This window comes from Plectropomus leopardus, chromosome 4 (genome assembly GCF_008729295.1).
Source record: "Plectropomus leopardus isolate mb chromosome 4, YSFRI_Pleo_2.0, whole genome shotgun sequence".
NCBI classification, from domain to species: domain Eukaryota; kingdom Metazoa; phylum Chordata; class Actinopteri; order Perciformes; family Serranidae; genus Plectropomus; species Plectropomus leopardus.
The window spans coordinates 32,082,706-32,104,042 of record NC_056466.1 but is presented as its reverse complement, the minus strand read 5'-3'; the positions used below and the strand labels follow the sequence as shown (position 1 = coordinate 32,104,042).

Here is a 21,337-nt window from a genome sequence, read left to right as displayed (position 1 = left end):
TTACTGAGTCTACCTTGAACACATCACAATGAAACCTTATGGAAACTCGTATATTTAGCTAACTAGCTCTCATTCTAACCAATTTCAACATGGGATTAGTTTTGTTAGGTGATGGGAATTGCTTCCCTAACTGTAGGTTAGGGAAGCAATTAATTGTGCCGGAGCAGCAGCTGATGGAGTTGAAGGAGTTTTTTCAACCCAAGAAGTCGAAAGTTCTGCATTTAGGTTTAATTTGATAATCACTTTTGATGTGCTTGGCTACAGGGGTTGTGCCCCCCCCCCCCCGACCACCAGATTTCTTCTTTGCTCAGTTTAATACCTGTTGGCTGACAATTCAATTGTGTTAAAAAAATGTTTTGGACAACCGATGCATGCGAGCCAGTGATTAGATTTAAATGCATGACTCGAGATGTAATGTTACATCATAGAACCCATGGGACTCAATAGCAGAAAGCGTTCCTCAATAGAACAAGGTTTTCATCACTATCTATACTTGAAATTAATAATAAATATGTTTCAGTATTTTCTCATATCATAGAGAATGTCAGTATTGCAAAAATATCTTGAAATATCATTATATTAGATTAGGTCCATATCGCCCACCCCTGAAATAATTTTTCTACAGTCCCTAACTCTATAGTAAGATTGACAGCAGGCCATGGAAGAAGCAGGAGCCCACATGACGTCCTGACTAAGTTAATGGCCAGTTATTAATAGTGGCCTTGTTTCTGATGACAGAAGCTCAGCGAGCATGTTAACACTTGTCAATCACAGGAGCTAATAATTATGCCTCAGTGCGAGCAGCCACACTTGCCCTCTGTGGCCCCAGCCTCTCTACTCTGTGCCAAAGATCGTGTGTGTGGAAATATGACCTCATTCTGCCATCTCCACCACAAGTGATGCCGCTGAGCTGAGGTAGAATTTTTTAAATTGATATTGATTTTTTTTCTTTCTCTGCAATGCATGACTGAAAAAAAAGAGACTGAGTTGTAAACAGAGTCCCCCTGTGAACACATGCTGGTGCGCTCTCGCTGAACACAATCTGACAGTGTTCACTACGAATGTCTCAGTCAGTGGTTCTCAAATTTAAATTAAAAAAAGAAAAGAGATAATGGTTGTAAAATGGGTTAGACAAATAAATAAGCATCTCTCAAGTAGTGTTTTCAGTGGCTAATCCATCATGGCTGAGTGATCTTGAGGCAGCTCCACACAGTCTCCAGATGCTGTTGCTGCTGCTTCTGGGACGCAGTGGGACTGTGGGTGCAGTCAGGCAGGATCTTTAGGCAGCAAGTGCAGAGTGAACCCCGGAGGCCTGTGATAGTATACTCCAACCTGATAGAGCCAAAGATGCAGCAGCCTCTGTAGGATTCAGTCTTTGCATATATGAGAGCCCTTAATATCCACAATGTACTGTTACATGTACACACATATATAATCAAACTAATATTGAACATACATGTAAAGTGGATTAAGTAGGAAAGGTAAAGAAAAAAGAAAGCAGTAAAGAAAAAATAAAGCTGCAAGCAGCGATTTTGTGGTTCAAGTCAGCACAGACAAGTTGAAAGCTGCTCAAGCTGATCAAGACAGTATGACAGTTTGAGACACAAGCGTTAAAGATGATTAGGTTTTATTCAGACGCTCATTTATTTATGGACAAATCTCTGCTCGGCCAGGCTCTTCCTTGGCAACAATGTTGCTCCATGTTGGTCAGTTGTGGGAATATTTTTGGGACATGCTTTTAACCCTTCAAAACATGAGCATATTTGTTTGTTGTTCTTTTAAAAACATGGGGAAAAAGTAACAAGCAACTTAACAAGACATGCCCCCCCCCCAAAAAAAACCCCAAAACAAAACAAAACACAACAAAAAATCAACAAGAAAATGAGCAAAAAATATGTATGAATAAACGAAAATATAAAAAGTAAAAAACAAACCAGAAAATGACCTAAAAAGTGCTGATAATGAAAAAAATTTCAAAAATTTTATTGTAAATTTAGTTTTGTTTTTTGTCTCATTTAAGAAGACTTGCATGGATTTGCTGCTGAAACATGGCATACGCTTAAGTCCAGAAAACGTTGTATGCACAAACAAATCCAGATGTATGAAACTGTGCGCACGCATGAATCCAAGCACATTTCCTTTGTACATCCCAATCAATATGGAATTGAGCGCACCTATAGGAGTACCAGACTCCTCCCTCTCCACACACCATTTAAATATGCAGATTAATTTGAATAGGCCCTGCACGTAGGATTCCCCTCTCTGTACCATCAGATAACACAAACATAAGTGCGAGTTGGAGACCCTCCTCAAAGTATATTTTATGTGCAAAATTGATTTGAGGTTTCCATTTGTTAATTGTACACACCACTTACATGGATCACATACTATTGTTGTAAATGAACGCAGCAGTGCACGGGGGGAAAGGTGACGCTGATCAAGTCATTTCAAACTTTACGCACGCGTTTAATGACATAATTACTTTACACAAAGAGACAAATAGGTTCTTGTTGGAAAGCTCATAATCAAGTCACTAACTTCAGATGAAAATGCATCCTGTCCATAAATATATTCACCCTGTCAGGGGCGTCGTCAGTCCCACTTTTCCCCCCACTACGATGCCCCTGACCCTGTGATGGTGCTTTTATAGCAATGTGTGTGCAGTTGATAGCTCCGATTACATTAGGAAAACTGGCTCTCACTGCAAAATGTGCTTTAATGTTGGCCTGTTCATCTGCATTGTATGGGAATTTGATATACCTGGCTGACATGCAGATAATTACGTCCTACACACCTGGCATGGCTCGGCTCAGTGTTGACTGGCAGTCCCAATCGGTCGGCCAGCTCTGTCTGAAATGCCCGGTTTGCTAGGAAGCCCAGTGTGGTCAGCACCTGTATGGGCACAGGCAGCATATGGCTCCTTGCCGTGTGCTCCAAGACTGGCCACAGCTCCGTGCACAGTTCCAAGAGGATTGCCCATTAAATCCTCTTGGTCTCTAAGTATGCGGTCTCTTCACACTGCGCCATTTGCAATATCCTCTCATAATGCTAAAGCTGGAATTGATGTTAACATTATTTTCTGCACCGTTTTGCGCATGCTTTTATATCCACTCATCTAACTACAGACAGGTGGACGTGTTTAAAGTTCATCAGTGTGTCTCTGATGTGCACATCAGTCACAGGAGTAATTGTTTTGACATTATTAACAGTTTCCCAGCATCCCCTCTAAGTGTCAGAATAGATAGTGTGCAGAATAGGTCATTAAGCCTGCCTTCTTCATGTGAGCAGAGGGGACATGGGCCAAACTATCTATCTAACTATACATGCATTTTAGGGAATTCTTTTCACCCTGATGTTAATTTTTCCGATAAGTTTGGTTTAATGAGTTACGAAAAATTGCATTTGACATCATGATTGACAGCTGTGTATGCCAATCTGTGTACTGGCAATCAGTAGACGGTTGTTTGGCAGAAACTCGAAAGCGTGGAGACCACTATTGCGCAAACTCTGGCTCCAAATGATGTCACCAGCGCTAGATGGCAGTGGCCATATCTGCCTGAGTTGTGTGGTTAGATAACCAGAATCCAACATCTTCTAGAAGATGCCACTGTCATCTTGATGTAGAATTATGACATTTATTTGTGAAGTATGGTGAACAAAACCCAATGTCTGCAAAGTGTCCTAATGTTTATATCCACACAATGTGAAATTTTAATGTTGTTTAACGTTTCAAATATCGTCAACTCTTTTTTCCAGAAAATAACCGATAAGAATGATCTGACATACTGGACTCTATAGAAGTTAACATGTATGACCAACATGTTCTTATCCCAACGCACCACATGGCGTTGCTCTGTCAGTGACCTTCCACGTGTACTAATGACGTTTTTGGTATCCTTCTCCATCATCTGTTTACGCTGTGGGATGCCGTTACTGTGATGTCAACAAATGCTAATGGTAGGATGACGCAGCACGTCCTGTGGAGCAAAAGAGGCACATGGTTAGGTGTAGAAAAAAAACACGCTCACGCCAAAACTGGAAGTGAACTCCGGTATCCTGCATGAAAGTCAGTTGTTTGTAGGACCCATCCACCTCCCCACCGCCCACCCTATAAGCACCTTCTTATATTATGTCATCACCGGCAGTATTTCAGTCTGTCACCGTCCCTCTGTGCTTCATGTGCATACGCCCAAATCCATCCGGCCACAATTTCAAGTGACACCCCCGTGTGCGTTGCATGTGGACACGCGCAGTGCCGTCCAGCGGCATATAATAACATGGGATCAATTGTTTCTGGCTGGTTTCAGCGTTCTAGTTGGATGTGGAGGGTGGCTTTTGGAATCGTGCTCATATGCTGAAAGTGTTGACAGTACGGGTATTTAGCAAGTTCAGAATGAGAACGGGCTGTATCTTTTTGGCGACTGAATGTGTTCGGTAATTATTTATCCATTTTTCCATTTTTCATCCATTGTTTGTTTGTTTTTGTTCCTCTTTTCAGTCAAAATTCTGCAGTAAAGTGTGTTTTAGGACTACAACTACAGTTATACACAAGTTGGGCATTCCAGAGGTGTTTTCACCGTATCCATCTCTCTTCCAGATGCCACAGGGTGTCAAAATTAACCCTGTGAAACCTGAGTAGATTGCCTGATTTCTTTCAAAAACATGGAAAGAAGGCAATGAAGGCAAAAACAGGGAATGACCAAAAAATTACTTTTTTCTGTTACCTAATTTCAAATACACAATTATCCTAATTATGAATGTAGTTTTCTTGATATTTTCCCTAGTTATTTGATAATGTTCTAATGATTTTCTCCCTCCCTCCCTTTTTTGTCTAAGGTTTAAGTTAAGGCTATTTGCTTGTCACCTTTTCCAAATTATTTTGCAGTTCGAGGAACAATTCATGTCAAGTTGCTGTTTGCAATTTCCCCATGTTTAAACAAAAAAAACAACCAAAAAACATTTTTTTTCAGGTTTCAGAGGTTTAAATGCTTTTAATGATTCAGGTGGCAAAAGAAAGTGAAAGATAACTCTGATCTTACTCATTTATTGTGTACAGTGTAGCAGTATTTATAACGAAAACTGTGTAATCTTCTTCATGTAATAGATATTATAAGAATGTCTTGTCCTACTGACCACGGTCCTGTCTGTGTGTGTGTCGCAGGTGGTTTATTCCCCAGGGGTGCAGATCAGGAGTACAGTGCGTTCAGAGTTGGCATGGTTCAGTTTGGGATGGCAGATTTCAGACTGACTCCACACATAGATAACTTGGAGGTGGCCAACAGCTTTGCCGTCACCAACTGCTGTAAGTATCCCCTTTCTTTCTTTTCTGCAGACAGTCTGATGAACTACAGATGTCATTAATGTGGGAGATAATTCCTGTGTGCTTTAAGTTTCCGAGGCATTAAAAATGTTATCACAAGAACAGAACCCAACCAGCTTGATGTATTTCTAAAAAGGTTTGGCTGATGATTGCAACTTCACATATGGAGGTTTCAAAAACAGGTGCACTTTGGATTCAAGGACAAAAATGACCAAAAAAGGAGGGAGAGGTTCGACTTGTTGTTCCGTTTGTACATGAGTCAAGACCAAAAAATTCCAAGGCAGACCGTTTTACAAAAGTTAAAGGGCCTTTAATAAGTGGGCTTAACACCTTCATGTTTGAACTTACAGTCTTCATCAGGCTGGTGTGCCTTAGAATTTCTTGGGTTTGATTTATTTACAAAAGAAATAAGTCGAACCTCTTCCTTGTTTTTTGGTCGGCTTGCTGTATTTTTGAAGATGCTATCAGTATCAATAATTGATCTGGTGTTATTCAAATTTTTTCTTATGTCAACAAATCTCATGTTGGTCCATCTCGTAATACTCTCTGACTTGACACTCGGCGGGTTTCCGTTACAGATTTGTGCGAGATGACTGTGTTTCCATGATGCAACTTCTCTCACAATGTTATGTGATATATGTACATTTATACGTATATTAGGGCTTTCAAGTTAGTGCATTAATAATGCACAATAAACACATGCACAATCTGTATTTATGACCCTTGGAAATCTGGAAGCGATACAACAGTAAAGTTGCAAATGGCAGCAGAAACAAACCTCTATGCACAGAAATGGATAAAAAAAAGATACATTTACAGATAAAAAATATGCGAGATAACTATGGACAGTCATGTGATTAATCGCAATTAAATATTTTAATTAATTGACAACCCTAATATATACATATATACATAGACACACACACACACACACACACACACACACACACACACACACACACACACTATATATGTATGTATGGGGGGGACCCCTAAGGACTGGATTTTGGAGTTTGGCTGGGAACTGGCTGGCAGTCGGATAGAAGCCAAAAGGCTGTTTGGAGGGGAAATTCTGATTGACTGTGTCAGTAGGGAACACCAAAGTTAGCAACAGGCCATTTTAATTCACCAGCTGTTTAAACTAGATAATGATTACTGAACCAGCTGCCCTCAAAAGCTTTAGCAAGCCAGCAATATAGAAAGACGATGCCCACATTCCACCTGCAAAGCCCTGATTGGTTGATTGTCTCTGGCAGCAGACCACCTGACACCTGTGTAAATCCCAGAATGAATAGGAGGTGCAGCCAGTGACTCAGAGGTCTAGAACCATGCATCTGTGTATATGGCCTGAGTTAATTTAATCAATAAACATGTAGGTCTCAAATCTGGGGGCATCTAGGCGTCACTAGACACATTAGTTTACATCTTACCTTTTTGGTGTTGTGTTTTTAGCTACTGTTGCTGTGTGAGCTCAGCATCACTGGTGCAGTGCTATTTGTTTAAGTATCGGTGTGCACCTAGTGTATGACGCACACGCATAAGTTTTGGCTCGTTTTGAAGGTTATGTAACCACTGTTCCTACAGTGGAAACTTTACATACATTACCTGGGGAGAAGCCGCACTGGGCGTCATGCATCCATGTCTAAAGAGGGTTTCACATGAACTGACTGAACTTGTACACTCAAGGATGATACCCAGCCCTGCCTACTCCCTCAGTCTCTTTGCACACACACACCCACACCCACACCCCACACACACCCACACCCACATGTACATACAGGCAGCACTGTTGTGGTTGGGAATCAAGTAATTTAACCTACATTTCATGACGATTCTACTACTTTTTTTCCTCTGTCAGACAGATTTGAGGCTAGACAAAAAAACATTCCCAGCCAAAGCCCCTGAAGCCTGATGTTGACGACGCAGATGCTGCATGCACATGTTTTAAGTGAAATGGGCCCAAGCCACAGACTTGCACGACTTTGTAGCGATTAATTTGTCCAAAAATAATTACTCTCAGATTTCTGTTAGTCATCTGTAACTGGGGCAGTGTCAAGTCACGTTTTGAATTCAGTAACTGCGGAGCAAAGGGTAGAAACAATTGGACTCCATGCATGCAGTATACTGCTCCTTCATCAGAGCCTGATGTAATGACAGCCTGAGGCTCAAAGCTCTGCTATTTAAGTACAAAGTATTGTGATAGCGATGAATGCATGCAGTCTTCTTTTTTCTGCTGTCTACACTTTTGTTTTTTACCTTCAAGAAATACATACTGGAAATACCTCATTTATTCCAGCAAGACAAAAATGAAAAAATGAATTTCTGCATGTCACAGGCTCAGATTTGCCATACATTCCAACATGATATAACATTTTTTTGTACAGCAGTTACAAAAAATCAGCTTCTAATTATGTACTTTGACTTTTTAACCCTTTAAGACCTGGAGCAACATCGCTTTTTTTGTGTGCTGCATCCAAGACGCCTTTGACAAGTATTTAAACCATTGAAAATTGTTGCAATTTCTACCAAAAATAAGGCAAGCTACTTGTTTAGAAATGTTCCATAAATTGCGAGAAACTGGTTAATTAATTAGCAAAAAAAAAAAAAAAAAAAAAAAAAAAAAAAATATATAGAAATTTTTCTCGTACTCATTTCTGTGGGTTGTTTTTGAAAGAAATTAAGCCAGGTTTCAAAGGGTTAATAAAGCTAGTGACAAGAGACGGCTGTATTTTGGTGTCATTGCATGGTGCAGAACAGTTTTACATTGCCGTTTTCCTTGGGGGCAGTGAAGTTAACACCATGACTAAGCTGGTTTGTTATGCTGGTGACTCGACATTCGGCGCAGCAGCAGAATTAGAGAGGCAGAGGGTATGGTGGTGATGCTACATGTGGTGGTAGTACTACATTCTTAGTCACAAAAATAAGTGCTTCTCTTGCAGTCCACCACCCATAATTTGGTCACTTCCTTTGGTGAAGGCACTCTGGTATAAACCTCCTTGTAATCACACAAATGCCTTTTTTCATGTTTTGCTCATTTCCCCGCTTTAATTCTTCATTCTTCAAATAGCAATAAGGCAGAAGAAAGATAAACAAGTGATTCTTACAGGCGTCACACATCCACAAGCTAAAATGTTAGCCTTTAGATTCCTGTCACTGTTTCCAGTCACCTGAAGGCTGCAGGTGGAGGGAGTGCACAGTCAAGCCACAATTACTCACGGCAGATCCACTTGTCAAGCCTCTGTGCTTATGTGATTATTTTATACAGTTTCTGCTGAAGTGTTAATCAGTGTTGGAGACTGACTCTGAACACAGTTCACACTGTCCCATGACAAATTGTAGGTCAATTAAAACATCAATCTCCATGAATAACTCTCTCAAGAAAATCCCACCAATCCTCTCCCGTTGTCGCAGTCAAAGGCCAGCTGTTACTGGTGGTAATAACTGCGTGTTATCAGCCTTGAGTCTGGCCCAAAGTGTCTTCTGGAGCTGTAATAGAATATAAGCAGAATGTTTAAAGGGGATGAAAGTCGTGAATGTGATTGGTCAGGATTGTCACAGGGTCTTACACGCCTTCCTACATATATTGTATGATAATGTACTATTGTGATCTCACCTTATACCCACCTATGTACCTATATGCCCTCAGCGAGCTGGCCACAGCATATGTGCATTAGCACGCCCCCATGTAGCTCTTTAAAATTGTCAGTTAGTTGGGGTCAACAGATTATCAGCCTGGCCGATTACTGGGCCCGATATTTGGCATTTTGCCTATTATTTGTATCTGTGTTTTATTTTAATGATCGCTGATAAAATTAATAAACGAGAAAGTGTGCTTATTACACAAACCAGGGAAGGCAGTTTGCAATACGTGCAAAGAAAGTGTGGGAGGAACTTTTACTCTTTTTTACTTTTTTTATTTAGTCATTTTTTATTGAAATTTTCACATAACTTTATTAAAAAAAAAAAAAAAGTTGCAGGGAAGCTGTATATGATGTTGAAAGTTTCAGTTTTGATTAAACATTAGCTAAAGGCATTTAAACAAAGTTTTACATTGGAGTTTGTTATATTCCAAATTCTTCAAACAAAGGTTTTAACTTTTATAGTAAATGCATATCAGTTCCAAATCGGTCCCATTAAGTACTAATAATCTGCATCGGTATCAGCCCCGCGAAACCAATATCGATCGACCCCTATTATTTAAGTGCCATCTACCACCACACGTGAATTTAGCCTAGTTTTAATTAAAGACCTAATTCTTAAAAAAATAGTTGAGCACCTGTTTCTTTCAGTTATTCATCTCATAATTTTCTCTAATATGCACTTGCAGTGGATTCTCAGTAATCCTAATTCCTGCTTGGACCACACTACATTGACCCTAAAAGTTGGATAAAGAATTGGTGGGGGCCAGTTGGAGTCGCTGTTGTTTCTGTTGTCAAATGTCAAAAAAGAAATGACATTGGACATTGGACCTGAGTACCAATCTGAAACAAGTAGACCTACATTGTTACTGTGACTGAAAGATATTCTCTAACTGAACATTCATAATCATATTCCAGAATCTGTGCTGTTCCACGTTATTAAAAGAGCAATGAAATATGAAGGATTATTAGCCATGGTTGAGTCATGTTCATATCAGGATGTCAGACCTTATTTATTAAGCAGAGAACATAAATATATGCATTAATACAGTATATAATGCATATGACTGCAATGTCATACTCAGGCAGATGGAACTGGACTTTTTATTTCTAGAGTAAGAACAAGGTCATTGAAGTGGGACGACTAAATATAGCTGCAGACAAAGGACTTTACTGTGTACAGCTTTTAAATAAAAAAGCACCTCCTGACATATCCGCAAATGTTAACCTCTTTTGACAACATATAATAATGCAACATAAGGTAAATGTATGTAGTAAAAATCAAATACAATGTGCTCACTCACAATATGAGTGGTAGAAAGTGGTGCTGAATCCTTAAAATGGATATCAAAACTGTCAAAATAGGACAGCACTTCAATGAAAGTATCTTTTATTGCATCATCTATCTATCTATCTATCTATCTATCTATCTATCTGTATATCTGTATATCTATCTATCTATCTATCTATCTATCTATCTATATGTATATCTATATCTATCTATCTATCTATCTATCTATCTATATATATATATATATATATATATATATATATATATATATATATATATATGTTGAACTATTTTTATTTATATTTATTTTAGAGTTGGTGAGACTTTGGCAAGTTTGAATAAAATCTTAAAAATGTTGTTTATTAAGACAGGTTGAAAGCAGCTTTCTCATTGTGCAACATCCAGAAAGTGATGACAGGATGTTTTAGATATCAGTGCAAGACCACGTCGCTAATCGTTAATAAAAGATTTCTCATCCCCTGCACTTGACCTTTAAATTTTATTTAGACTACATACCACCAGTAATATTATCACAATCTGCCCTGCAGAGTAATGGAATTTCTGAACTAACGGATGAATGAAATATAGATAGAAATAGAAAATGAATTATTTATTTAGGCTTTCTCTTACATACCTGTCCTCCTCCTGATCTCAGGCAATGATCTTGACAATAATTTCATTTTACAAAATTGAACTAGTCCCAGGCTGTGTTTTAATAGCCTGTCATCGTCCTCTCAAGTTTGCCAGTCCGACTCTACAGATTTAGCCATCTGCTTGTAAAATAATGACGTGGAGTTCCCCATGGTTCCATTCTTGGGCCTCTTCCTTTCAAACCCACAAACTCAGATCATAAAAAAACAAAATTATCCTTCAATAGTTATGCAGATGACACACAAATGTCCTAGGATTTTAGAACATTTGTAAGATTTCAGGACATTTCTAGGATTTTAGGATGTTTTCAGGATTTTAAGATGTTTCTAAGATTTTAGGACTGTTTTTTCAGGATTTTAAAGTGTTTTGGGGATTTTAGGGGGCTTGGCTGGACCTCTGTGGGGTGCGGGGGATCCTCCACTGCCACTTTTTGATAAACAAGCTCTATTGTGATGCTGTTTTATGCACTCTGGCACCTTATGTATACTTAATTACAAAAGAATGTGAATGACTACTTTTATTGTGAATTAGAAAGTGGGGGGGGGGGGGGGTATCATTGTTGTAATAGGTATTCAATACTAATATTGATCAACAATAAATGTATAATCTGCATAATCATCAGCTGTATAAAAGCATAAATGTTATTACAGCAGGCTAAATGATTAAAAGGTAATTATTGTGGCAGGGTATTGATAACAAGGACATCCTTCCCTTTTTCACTGTTTAAGATTAAACCAAAATCCTGCTAGCCTACTGTTTCTCAGTTTAATCTGCTCTATTTGTCTCTCACTGTTTAATGGTTTAGTAAAATGTATCTCTCTCTTTCTCCTAGTTTGTTCCCAGTTCTCTCGGGGCGTCTATGCCATTTTCGGCTTCTACGACAAGAAGTCGGTAAACACCATCACGTCCTTCTGTGAGACACTACATGTCTCCTTCATCACGCCGTCTTTCCCAGCAGAAGGAATGAATCAGTTTGTTCTCCAGATGAGGCCGGACATCAAGGGACCGCTCATCTCATTAGTGGAGTACTACAAATGGGAAAAGTTTGCCTATCTATACGACAGTGATAGAGGTAAGAGATATCTCATTGTTAATTATGTAAAGCGTGTGATTTTATCGCACAACTTAGTCGCCATTACAGCATCTCTTCATTATTTTTGTGAAAAAACTAAGACAGGCCTCCAGGCAAATTTTTCCACTGGCGGCACTGATGCCAGTAAAATTTTTAGTTGGTCACATAAGCACATTATTATTTCAAACACTTTGTTTGCATTATTATTTTGTTGTTGTTATTTTTAGTACAGTGAATTTAACCTTCATAGTTTGATAAGGCTTTTAAATTATTTGAATTGGATAAGCAGATTCATATTGGATTCAGCTTTGTTACAGTTTGTATACCCAGTACCTACCTGGTATGCACTGGAAAAAAAAGCAGCAATACTAAAAGGGTTATACCCAGCAAGCAGGATACATTCCTACAACATTGGCTTATGTTACCTACAAGTTGCAATAATGTTTTAAAGGAAACATTTCAATCTAATGTTCAAAGAATTTTTGCCATTTCAAATAACGTTCCTTTAAGGGTAAAAATCAAACTAAGCCGCAACGTTAGAACTGCAGCATTCTGAGGATGTTTTAGTGATGTTTAGATGTGACAGATCATAGAATGTTCCATTTTATAACGTTCCTACAGTGTTTCATGATAACAAAGAAAGAATATTTTCAAAGAAACATTTGGAAAATCTTTTTGAGGATGTTAGTGAAGCCTAGGATTACACAACATTTTATGTGAAACATTTCTTTATGTGATATGTTAACGACAATAGAATCATTTTCTGCAACACTACACATAATAGAATGTTCTTTAATAAAACATTCCCACAACGGAACAACAAACAGCAGACTGTGCGCTTTATTGAGACTGATGTGTTAAATGTGTGTAAATGAGTTTACAGCTAAAATATAGCACTTTTCTTTGAATCACAAATCCAGCAAGCAAGTTTTGGTTCTAAAAATGTTTCTGAGAATTTTTCAATGCAGTATTCTAGTAATGTTTTGTTAAATGAAAACATTTCTTTCAGTTTGCAGAATGATCCTCTGTAGGAAAGCATAACATTCTGTAAAATCATCCCCAAAAGTGTTTGGTGATAACCTTCTGAAAATGTTTTTTGAAAATGCCCAAACCTAAATGCACTAAGTGCTAAGTGCACTGGTATTGATTAATATGCTTTGTCCCTTTTAAATAAATGAATAAATAAATAAATAATTTGAGGTATTGTTCCTGTAAGGTTAAATGCTGACTAAGACGTTATGCTTTAACTGCAACGTTCTGAGGATGTTTTGGTGATGTTGAGAGGTGACCGATCATAGAATGTTCTTTTGTAAAATGTTCCCACAGTGTTACATGAGAACAAAGGAAGAACAGTTTAAAAGCAACTTTGAGAGCATGTTTTTGAGGACTGAGATTATAGACCATTTTTTTAAAAATGAAAATGTATTATATGATATGTTAAAACAAAAAAAAAACAACATCAAAAAACAAACATTTTTAACATTTTTTTATGTTTATAGAGAATGTTACCCTAACTTTAAGAAGAAAGTTTGGGGAATTTAAAGAAAACTTGCCACTGAAATGCTACTAAAACATTGCATCAGTTGCTTTGTGCCATTCTGAGAATGTTTTTAGAACCAAAAATTGCTAGCTGGGTAAACTATTTCTGATTGAACTGCAGTGCTATCCTTTTGCCCCTGTACAATCTAGAAAAAAATATTTGTGGTATTCTAATGGAACCCATCATGTGCTGTTGTTTGTCCAGGTCTGTCTACTCTTCAGGTAATACTGGACACTGCAGCAGAGAAAAAATGGGTCGTCACAGCGATAAATGTGGGAAACCTCAAAGATGAGCGGAAGGATGAAGCCTACCGCTCCCTGTTTCAGGTACTCATGTTCTGCACACTGTGAGTGATTGGAAGTTGTGTGCAAATGCTGCCTAAGAAATATGACCCCAATCAGACTGATGGAGGGCTGTAATTACAGGTCAAATTTATACATAACTGCAAGCTGAAAGTCTGATTTAAACAGTCTTGGTACAGACATTCATCCATACTCAATTTAACTCAGGAACCGCATCATCTTTTCTGGGAAACATATTAAGAAATCCCAGCTTCATGTCACTTCCTGTCTATGATCAAGATACTATGAGATTTGTGAAATAAAGCACTACCTATATATTGTGCAGTTCGGCAAAGGAATGTTTTTTTTTCAGTTAGTGGTTTCTGTGATTTCAGGATGGTCTACATTGGTGCATTTACCTCCCAATTAAAGTGACCAAAATAGCACAAAGCTGTGGTCCAGCTCGTACCGTTAGTCAGTGAGCTGTCCTACAGTGGTGGGCAGCATGCAGTGTGCAGCTGGATGACTCACTCTCCACTCTCTGCTGCACCTCTCCTCCCACAGCCGCACACCAAAATACCAAAGTGGTGGAGGTGAAGAGGGAGCCTCACTGTGCATCAGGAGAAAAACGGCCCGCTGTTACATTTCATGCTGCAGGCCTAAACAAAATGACAGATTTTAACGTTGAACACTTCTTGGTTTTTTAGGACCTGGAGATCCGTAAGGAGCGACGTATAATCCTGGACTGTGAACAAGACAAAGTCAAAGACATCATGGAGCAGGTTACTCACTACTTTTCCCTATTTCTACTTTCACTACTACCTACATAAATAATGATATCCATCCATCTAAAAGAAATCTTCCGCCATTTCGACATGAAGAATATTCTCCTTTCCTTACCGTAACAAACTGTTTTTTTGTGCCTAAACCTCACCACACATTAACCACAGTGTTGTCAAAACATAAAGTTTAAATTTACCTGTTACATAATAATGTGCAAATGTGACACATTTTTTGCAGAAACATACAAATCCCAGTACTTTTTTTGTGTTCAATTTTTTTTTGTGGAGTATGATGATAAATCATATATATATAAATGTGTATATATATGTTTTACAAATTTTGCAGGTAATGATGCTCCAAGGGGAAAGTTAACCTTTTGTCTACCAAATAGCAGACCAACTGTGTTCTGCGTTATGTAACTAAGCTGAGTGTTTTGTTTTCTCCAGCTTTTACTTTGATAATTGCTGCTGACAAATGCCACTACAACCTCTCACCTCCTCATTCTTCAGTGTTGCAAAACAACAGAAATATGACAGTAGCTGACCATAGTCTTGCTGTCCACGCAAAACCATGTGTATATTTGATATGACAAATGTTGGGATGTGATGAGAAAATGCTCCTACTTCTCAAGCTAAATAAAGCATTTAACCCTTTGAAAACTAAGCAAATTAGCTTCATTTCTCAAAAAAAAAAATGAAAAAGGAATTGAGAAACTAACAAGGAATTACCCCCCAAAATAGAAAGAAACAATGAAAAGTCAGAATATTGCCTGAAATTTAGCAAAAAAGAAAGAAAGAAAGAAAGAAAGAAAGAAAGAAAGAAAGAAAGGTAACAGAACAACAGCAAATGACCTAAAAAAGGGCAAAATAAAGTAACATAAGATTAAATCAATACAAATAAAGAAAGCAAATTCTTTTTCTCTGTGACCCATTTTTAAATATATGATCATAATGATCATAAATTAAATTTTCATGATATTTTTCCAGAGGTAATGATTCTCTTTTTTGTTTTTTTTTCATGTCACCCTTTACAATGTTTTTGCAGTTTGCAGGACATTTCCTGCTTGTTTCTTTTTTTTTTTCAAAGAAATCAAACCAATTTGCTCAAGGCTTCAAGGCAAGGTGTCTGAATGCTGTACAAGAAGCTGATGTTGATCCAGGTTTGAAAAGGTTAAAACCTATTGAATTGTCCTGGCATTTTAAGCTGAAAACAGGTCTGTTGACTTTTCTTAATTTTGGAATAGTAAACCTTTTAGAGATACATGGTTTTTACAGGACAGCAGTGATAGACGAGTAAAAAAAACCCCAGAAATGCATTTGATTTATTTTTGATCATTTGTGTAAAATACTGACATAGCTTGTACTCTTTTCCCATCAGGTGATCACTATAGGCCGGCATGTGAAAGGATACCACTACATCATAGCAAACTTGGTAAGTCACTGTCTATCTCTGCTTCAACCTGATTAAACACCGCAGTATGTGGCTGATAAATAAAGACATGGCGTGTTATATAGCGAGATATTAAAGTCAGGGACCGGCTGGCTGGCTGAGCAAGTTGTCACATCCAAACAAGCCTCAACAGGAGGGGAGGTATCAGGCAGGCAGCAGGTGTCAGACAGCTTCAGAGGGAAACAGATTTATAGACTGAGAACCGGCTGGCAGACACACATGCAGCAACAACGCTCAAAGCAGCACGGCTGATCCAGCAACCAGTGATTGGTGGCTGACTGGTGTATATACAGCAGAGCATTGGTCCTTAGTCAGTCTCCATCCAAAATTCCATTCTTAGAGGATTATGAGCATGTGGGTAATTTCATCACTATTGATAGAGTTTTGAATGGTTTCCAGCTTCTAATATGGTTGATAACAATAAATATTATAACAGAGGATAAACTTTCTCTACCAATCAACACCAATAACGGCAATTATTCTAAGGTAAATGTAACATGAAATCAACTGACATCTAGTTATGGCAGCAAAGTGTTGCACATGTTAGCTGTAACTGCAATTATTTTGAAATAAAACAGTTGTGATGTAGCTCAGGATTCATCAATAAGGGCTGCCTTATTACAATCAATTTGTGCAGCGTGTGCGTAAAAGCGCACGACCTACTGTATGTCTAATTTTGGAGCAACGAACAGCTATACTGTGAGCAACAAGCAAAACTGACACTTAATGCAAAATGCTGTGCTCTCTTCTGTTTTCATTATGAACCAATCTGTGTTCTGAAATATGGAGAAAAGCCTGAAACTCTGGGAAAAGATCTGCTTACTCAATTAAACCCAAATTGCGCTCATCTTTTCATAACAAATTTCTATAGGAAAAAGTCTTTTTGGGCTCAATGGCATTATGTGATGGGCTGTGAAGTAGGGCTGTATGGCCAAGGGATTATGGTCAAAATGATAATCCCAATTTTTATGATTATTAAGGTCCCTCAGATATCAGTATGTAAACGTAAATAAAAAGTCATGAATTGAAATAAACGCTTGTTGTTCTTGTCCTTAATCTTGTTCCAGGGTTTCGTAGATGGTGACCTCTCCAAAATCCAGTACGGAGGTGCCAACGTGTCGGGCTTTCAGATAGTGGACTTTGACGATCCTGGGGTGGCAAAGTTCGATCAGCGATGGGAGGCACTGGAGGAGAAGGAGTATCCTGGAGCTGACACACGCATCAGAGTAAGATATGAACATTTAACATTAGTTCATGTGCTGTTTTAAATGATTTAAATTGTTTCAGGACTGACAGCAGCTGTGTGAGGAAGATTCAGATTACCTGGAGCTAGTCCAAAGATCACATAACATAATCATAAAACAAGCAGCGCTCCAAAGGTTGGGTGTATTCTTGACCTTGAAATTCACTTTGCTTGTGTGTATTTTGGTGACCGGTGCAGAGCACACAATGCACCGGCGGGAGGAGAGGTGGAAGGTTCATCCAAATTAAGCAGCGCAAAGCTAGTTTTTATTTAGCAGAAGTATTTTGTTGCAAAGTGGGTCGAGACTGCTGGGAATTGATGTCTCAGAAGCATGCCTATTTCTGGTCCAATAAACTCTGTTGCAACTTTCATGGCTTTATCAACAAAAGCAAACTAAACACTCGGAGCAAATCGCCGAAATAATGGAGTGCTGCACAAAATGCCAAAGAAAAAACGAAAACACTCTCAGAGCAGTAGATGCATCTATACTGGCAACAAAAATGAAGCTTTACTGTGCATAAAGCATTTATATCCATAAATTAATGTGAGTGGTTCTTGCTGTATCTAAGTCATGTTGTATGAAAAGCTTAATTTTATTAGAAAGATTGTTTGGATATTTTGAAGTGGGATTGTATGAGGTACTTATCTATAGTCAATGTATTACATATAGTAGATGCCAAGCAGCACAACCTCAGTTCAGAGAAGCAGATAGCAGTCCGGCACAGAAGCTCAGCAATGTACTGCTGTGGCAACAAAACAACAAAATCTGTATGCCGATCAGACCACCGGCAGATGAAGTGAGTTACATTGATCATCTTGCTACAAAGCAATGTTTTACTGGGGAACCTTGGGTCCTGGCATTCATGTAGATGCCACACAGCAAACTGAGGAATGTGACAAAGAGCTCAAGGCATTGACCTGGCCTCTAAATTTAACAGATCCCAGTTTGTTGGAGTATCTGTGAGATGTCCTGATACCCCAGAAGTACCCCTGATCTGCAGTGGGGCCTCCTTGGATCAGACTGACCTCTGACCTGTCGAGGCATGGATGCAAGTCCTCTGGAGGTTTCTTGTGGTGTCTTGGGGCATTGGCTGTGAATCCTTTATGTCCTGTGGATTGCAAGGTTGAATTGTCAGTCAGACTGGAATCTGGGTAATTTAGAGGCCAGGTTGATGCTTAAAGCTCTTTGTCACATTCCTCAGGCCATTCATGAGCAGTCTCAGGGGTATGGCATGGTGCATGGGTTTGCTGGGGGGCCTCCGGCATTGGGATGAGCCATTGCTATGAGGGGGGTACTCCGTCTGCACCATGTCTGGGTGGGTAGAGTGTGTCAGGTGGCATCCAAGTGAACACCAGGATCCGAGGTTTCCCAGCAGAACACTGCATCGTAACAAGACGATCAATGTTATTCACTTCATCTGTCAGTGGGTTTAATGTTTTGGCCGATCAGTATACAGCCACCTAAAAAAAAACAACATCACTTTAAGTGTACACTATATTTCGAGTATTTTCACTGCTTGGCCTTACCAGCAGACAACAATTTTCTGACGGAACTGAAGCCGTTATATCGCTCTCTTCAAAGCCACTCCACTGAGAAAAAAACAGCGATTTAACATCACTGAGCACAGGAGCTGTTGCCTCAATCAGTTAGTTTGCTTGTGTTATTGTGTGACTGGTGTATAGAGGGATTAGTTTGGATCAACAAATGCTTCCATGTGTGAAGTGTCAGTGTTTTCACAGACATGGATGTTAACTGTCAGTACAACTTGACTGGTGCTCCGCTCCACTTCCGTGTCGGCACTCCTGCCGTTTCTCCAAACTGGGTGTGTGCTGAGATCTACTGTATTTATTGGACTGACTATGGATACATACTTCATAAAACCATTCTTTAAGAGATCCATCCCATCCCTTTAAATCCCTGCAGCCATGTGAGGGCAACAGGACACATATGTTGCTATATCCGCTCCATCTGATTTTAGAAGTGCCACACCAGAGCACAGGTGCATTGTTACACAACACCATTCTCACTTCGATTTACCATTGTGCACAGGACACCAGGCTGCTACAGAATAACCACACACACCTCCACACACATCAGACGGGTCCGTTTATACCTCGGCATTCTGCCTGTAGGAGACAACGATTACTGTGGCTCATTAATCCTGTGTGTGCCAGAAATAAATCATGTTTTATTCTTGGAATGAATTGTGAAACAAACTGTGCTGTGACACATTTTAAGATATTATGTAACCGTTCACAGCGTGAAGTACCCTCGAATTATGACAGGTTTAGTTTCAGATTGATTTGATTGTATAAAAATCTGCACTAAAGAAATGTTTTAAACAGTTTGGGTTTTTTTGGTCATGATTTCACTTATTAAATGCTAAAAACCCACATGCTTGTGTCATCCTCAGGCTTCAGATTTGTGGTGCTGCATGTTCTTGTTGATCCACTCTGCACCATCCAGGCAAAAATATGATTTCCTGGAGAGTATTAATTTGTCGAGCTGTTGTCATTGTGCGTAACTGTGGTTGGCTCAGCTGTTTCAGAGTGATAAGACCAGTGATGACTGGCTGAGCACATATTTATTAATCACCACACTCAGAGTTCTTCACACAGCGTTTTTGCACATACCGCTGCTGCACACACATGAACAGAAATAGCAGATATGCTTTGAGACTTTGCACTCGTTATTGAAATCACATTATTAAAGTATTGCCTCTTTTGTTTAAAACATTTATAATCTTTACTGGAAAAACAAATATTAGATTTTGAAAGCAAAATATACATTACAAGAATAAAGTTGTTTTTCAAGAAAAAAGTCATAATAATAAGAGAAAAAATATATAAATCAATAAATTTATTAGATTAATATTGTAATATTGTTTTTTCTCATAAATTTCCAACTTTGATCTTGTAATATTACAACTTTTTTCTTGGAAATTAACACTTTTTTTTCTTCAATTATTAAATTTTTTTCCTCAAGATTGTGACTTATGTAATGTAATATGGCATACTTCCTGATGATCAAAATGTCAATCAAATCATGCAAATCTTTGAGAACTGTTATTTCCGTCCTTTTCATTATATATGTTTTTTCTTTAATGTGTTTATTTTGTCTCTTATACGTGACTGTTAAATTATTGTTATTGTTATTATTATTATTATTAGTAGTAGTAGTAGCATATAAGAAATAATAAGAATTAATCATTTCTGCCAATGTGTCTGTGTCTTTCAGTACACCTCCGCTCTCACATATGATGCTGTCCACGTCATGACTGAGGCGTTCCGCTTCCTTCACAAGCAGAGAATAGACATGAGTCGTCGTGGCAACAGTGGAGACTGTCTGGCCAATCCAGCAGTTCCCTGGGCACAGGGGGTGGAGATTGAACGTGCCCTCAAACAGGTAACCATGTTTAAGAGCCTCCTCACTCAGAAGAGAGATACACTGACCCATTTCTATAAAAGCTGGTCAGAGTTAGGGGTTAGATGTTGTGATGGAGGCTGGGTGATGAGGCCCAAAATTCACCTGTGTCTGAATTGTGGTGGAAAGCTCAGTGGCCAGTCACACAAAACACCTGAAGTTGAGTGAGTGTTGAGGTGTCCTTAAAACCTGAGCAAATTGGTTTGATTTCTTTCAAAATCGATATAAGAAGACAATGAGCAACTTGACATGGAATGTTCCAAAAAACAGCAAAAACGTAGTAAAATAGTTAAAAAATAAGCAAAAAGTAAGAAACAAAAACTAACAAAAAAATGTATACATTCATATTTTTTCTGTTACATAATTTTAAATATAAATTATTATAATTAAAAATAAAACTTCTGGAAATTCTCCCCAATGTAATGTAATAAACCTCCCCTCTTTTTAAAAACTAATTTTTAAGTGATTTTCTCATCATCTTCATTGATTTAATGCAATTTTTGGACATTTCCTGCTATTTTGGTCATTCAGTTTTTTCCCCATGCTTTCAAAAGAAATCAAAGCAATGTACTCAGGTTTCAAAGGGTCAAATATCCTGTGAAAGGCTTCTGAATGCATCATAGGGAAACTCATGTTGACCCAGGT

At 38.5% G+C, this 21,337-nt stretch overlaps 1 protein-coding gene across 4 annotated transcripts in view; it reads left to right on the top strand.

Annotated features, from left to right (window-relative positions):
* Positions 1–21,337, top strand: part of LOC121941996 (glutamate receptor 2-like) — a 65,184-nt gene that overhangs the window by 8,146 nt on the left and 35,701 nt on the right. For all 4 annotated transcript variants that reach the window (XM_042485066.1, XM_042485065.1, XM_042485064.1 and 1 more), the window contains exons 2-8: positions 5,162–5,302; positions 11,733–11,972; positions 13,717–13,838; positions 14,501–14,575; positions 15,954–16,007; positions 17,093–17,251; positions 20,507–20,674. In XM_042485066.1, the coding sequence (XP_042341000.1) occupies positions 5,162–5,302; positions 11,733–11,972; positions 13,717–13,838; positions 14,501–14,575; positions 15,954–16,007; positions 17,093–17,251; positions 20,507–20,674 (959 nt within the window). The remainder of the gene's footprint in view (positions 1–5,161; positions 5,303–11,732; positions 11,973–13,716; positions 13,839–14,500; positions 14,576–15,953; positions 16,008–17,092; positions 17,252–20,506; positions 20,675–21,337) is intronic.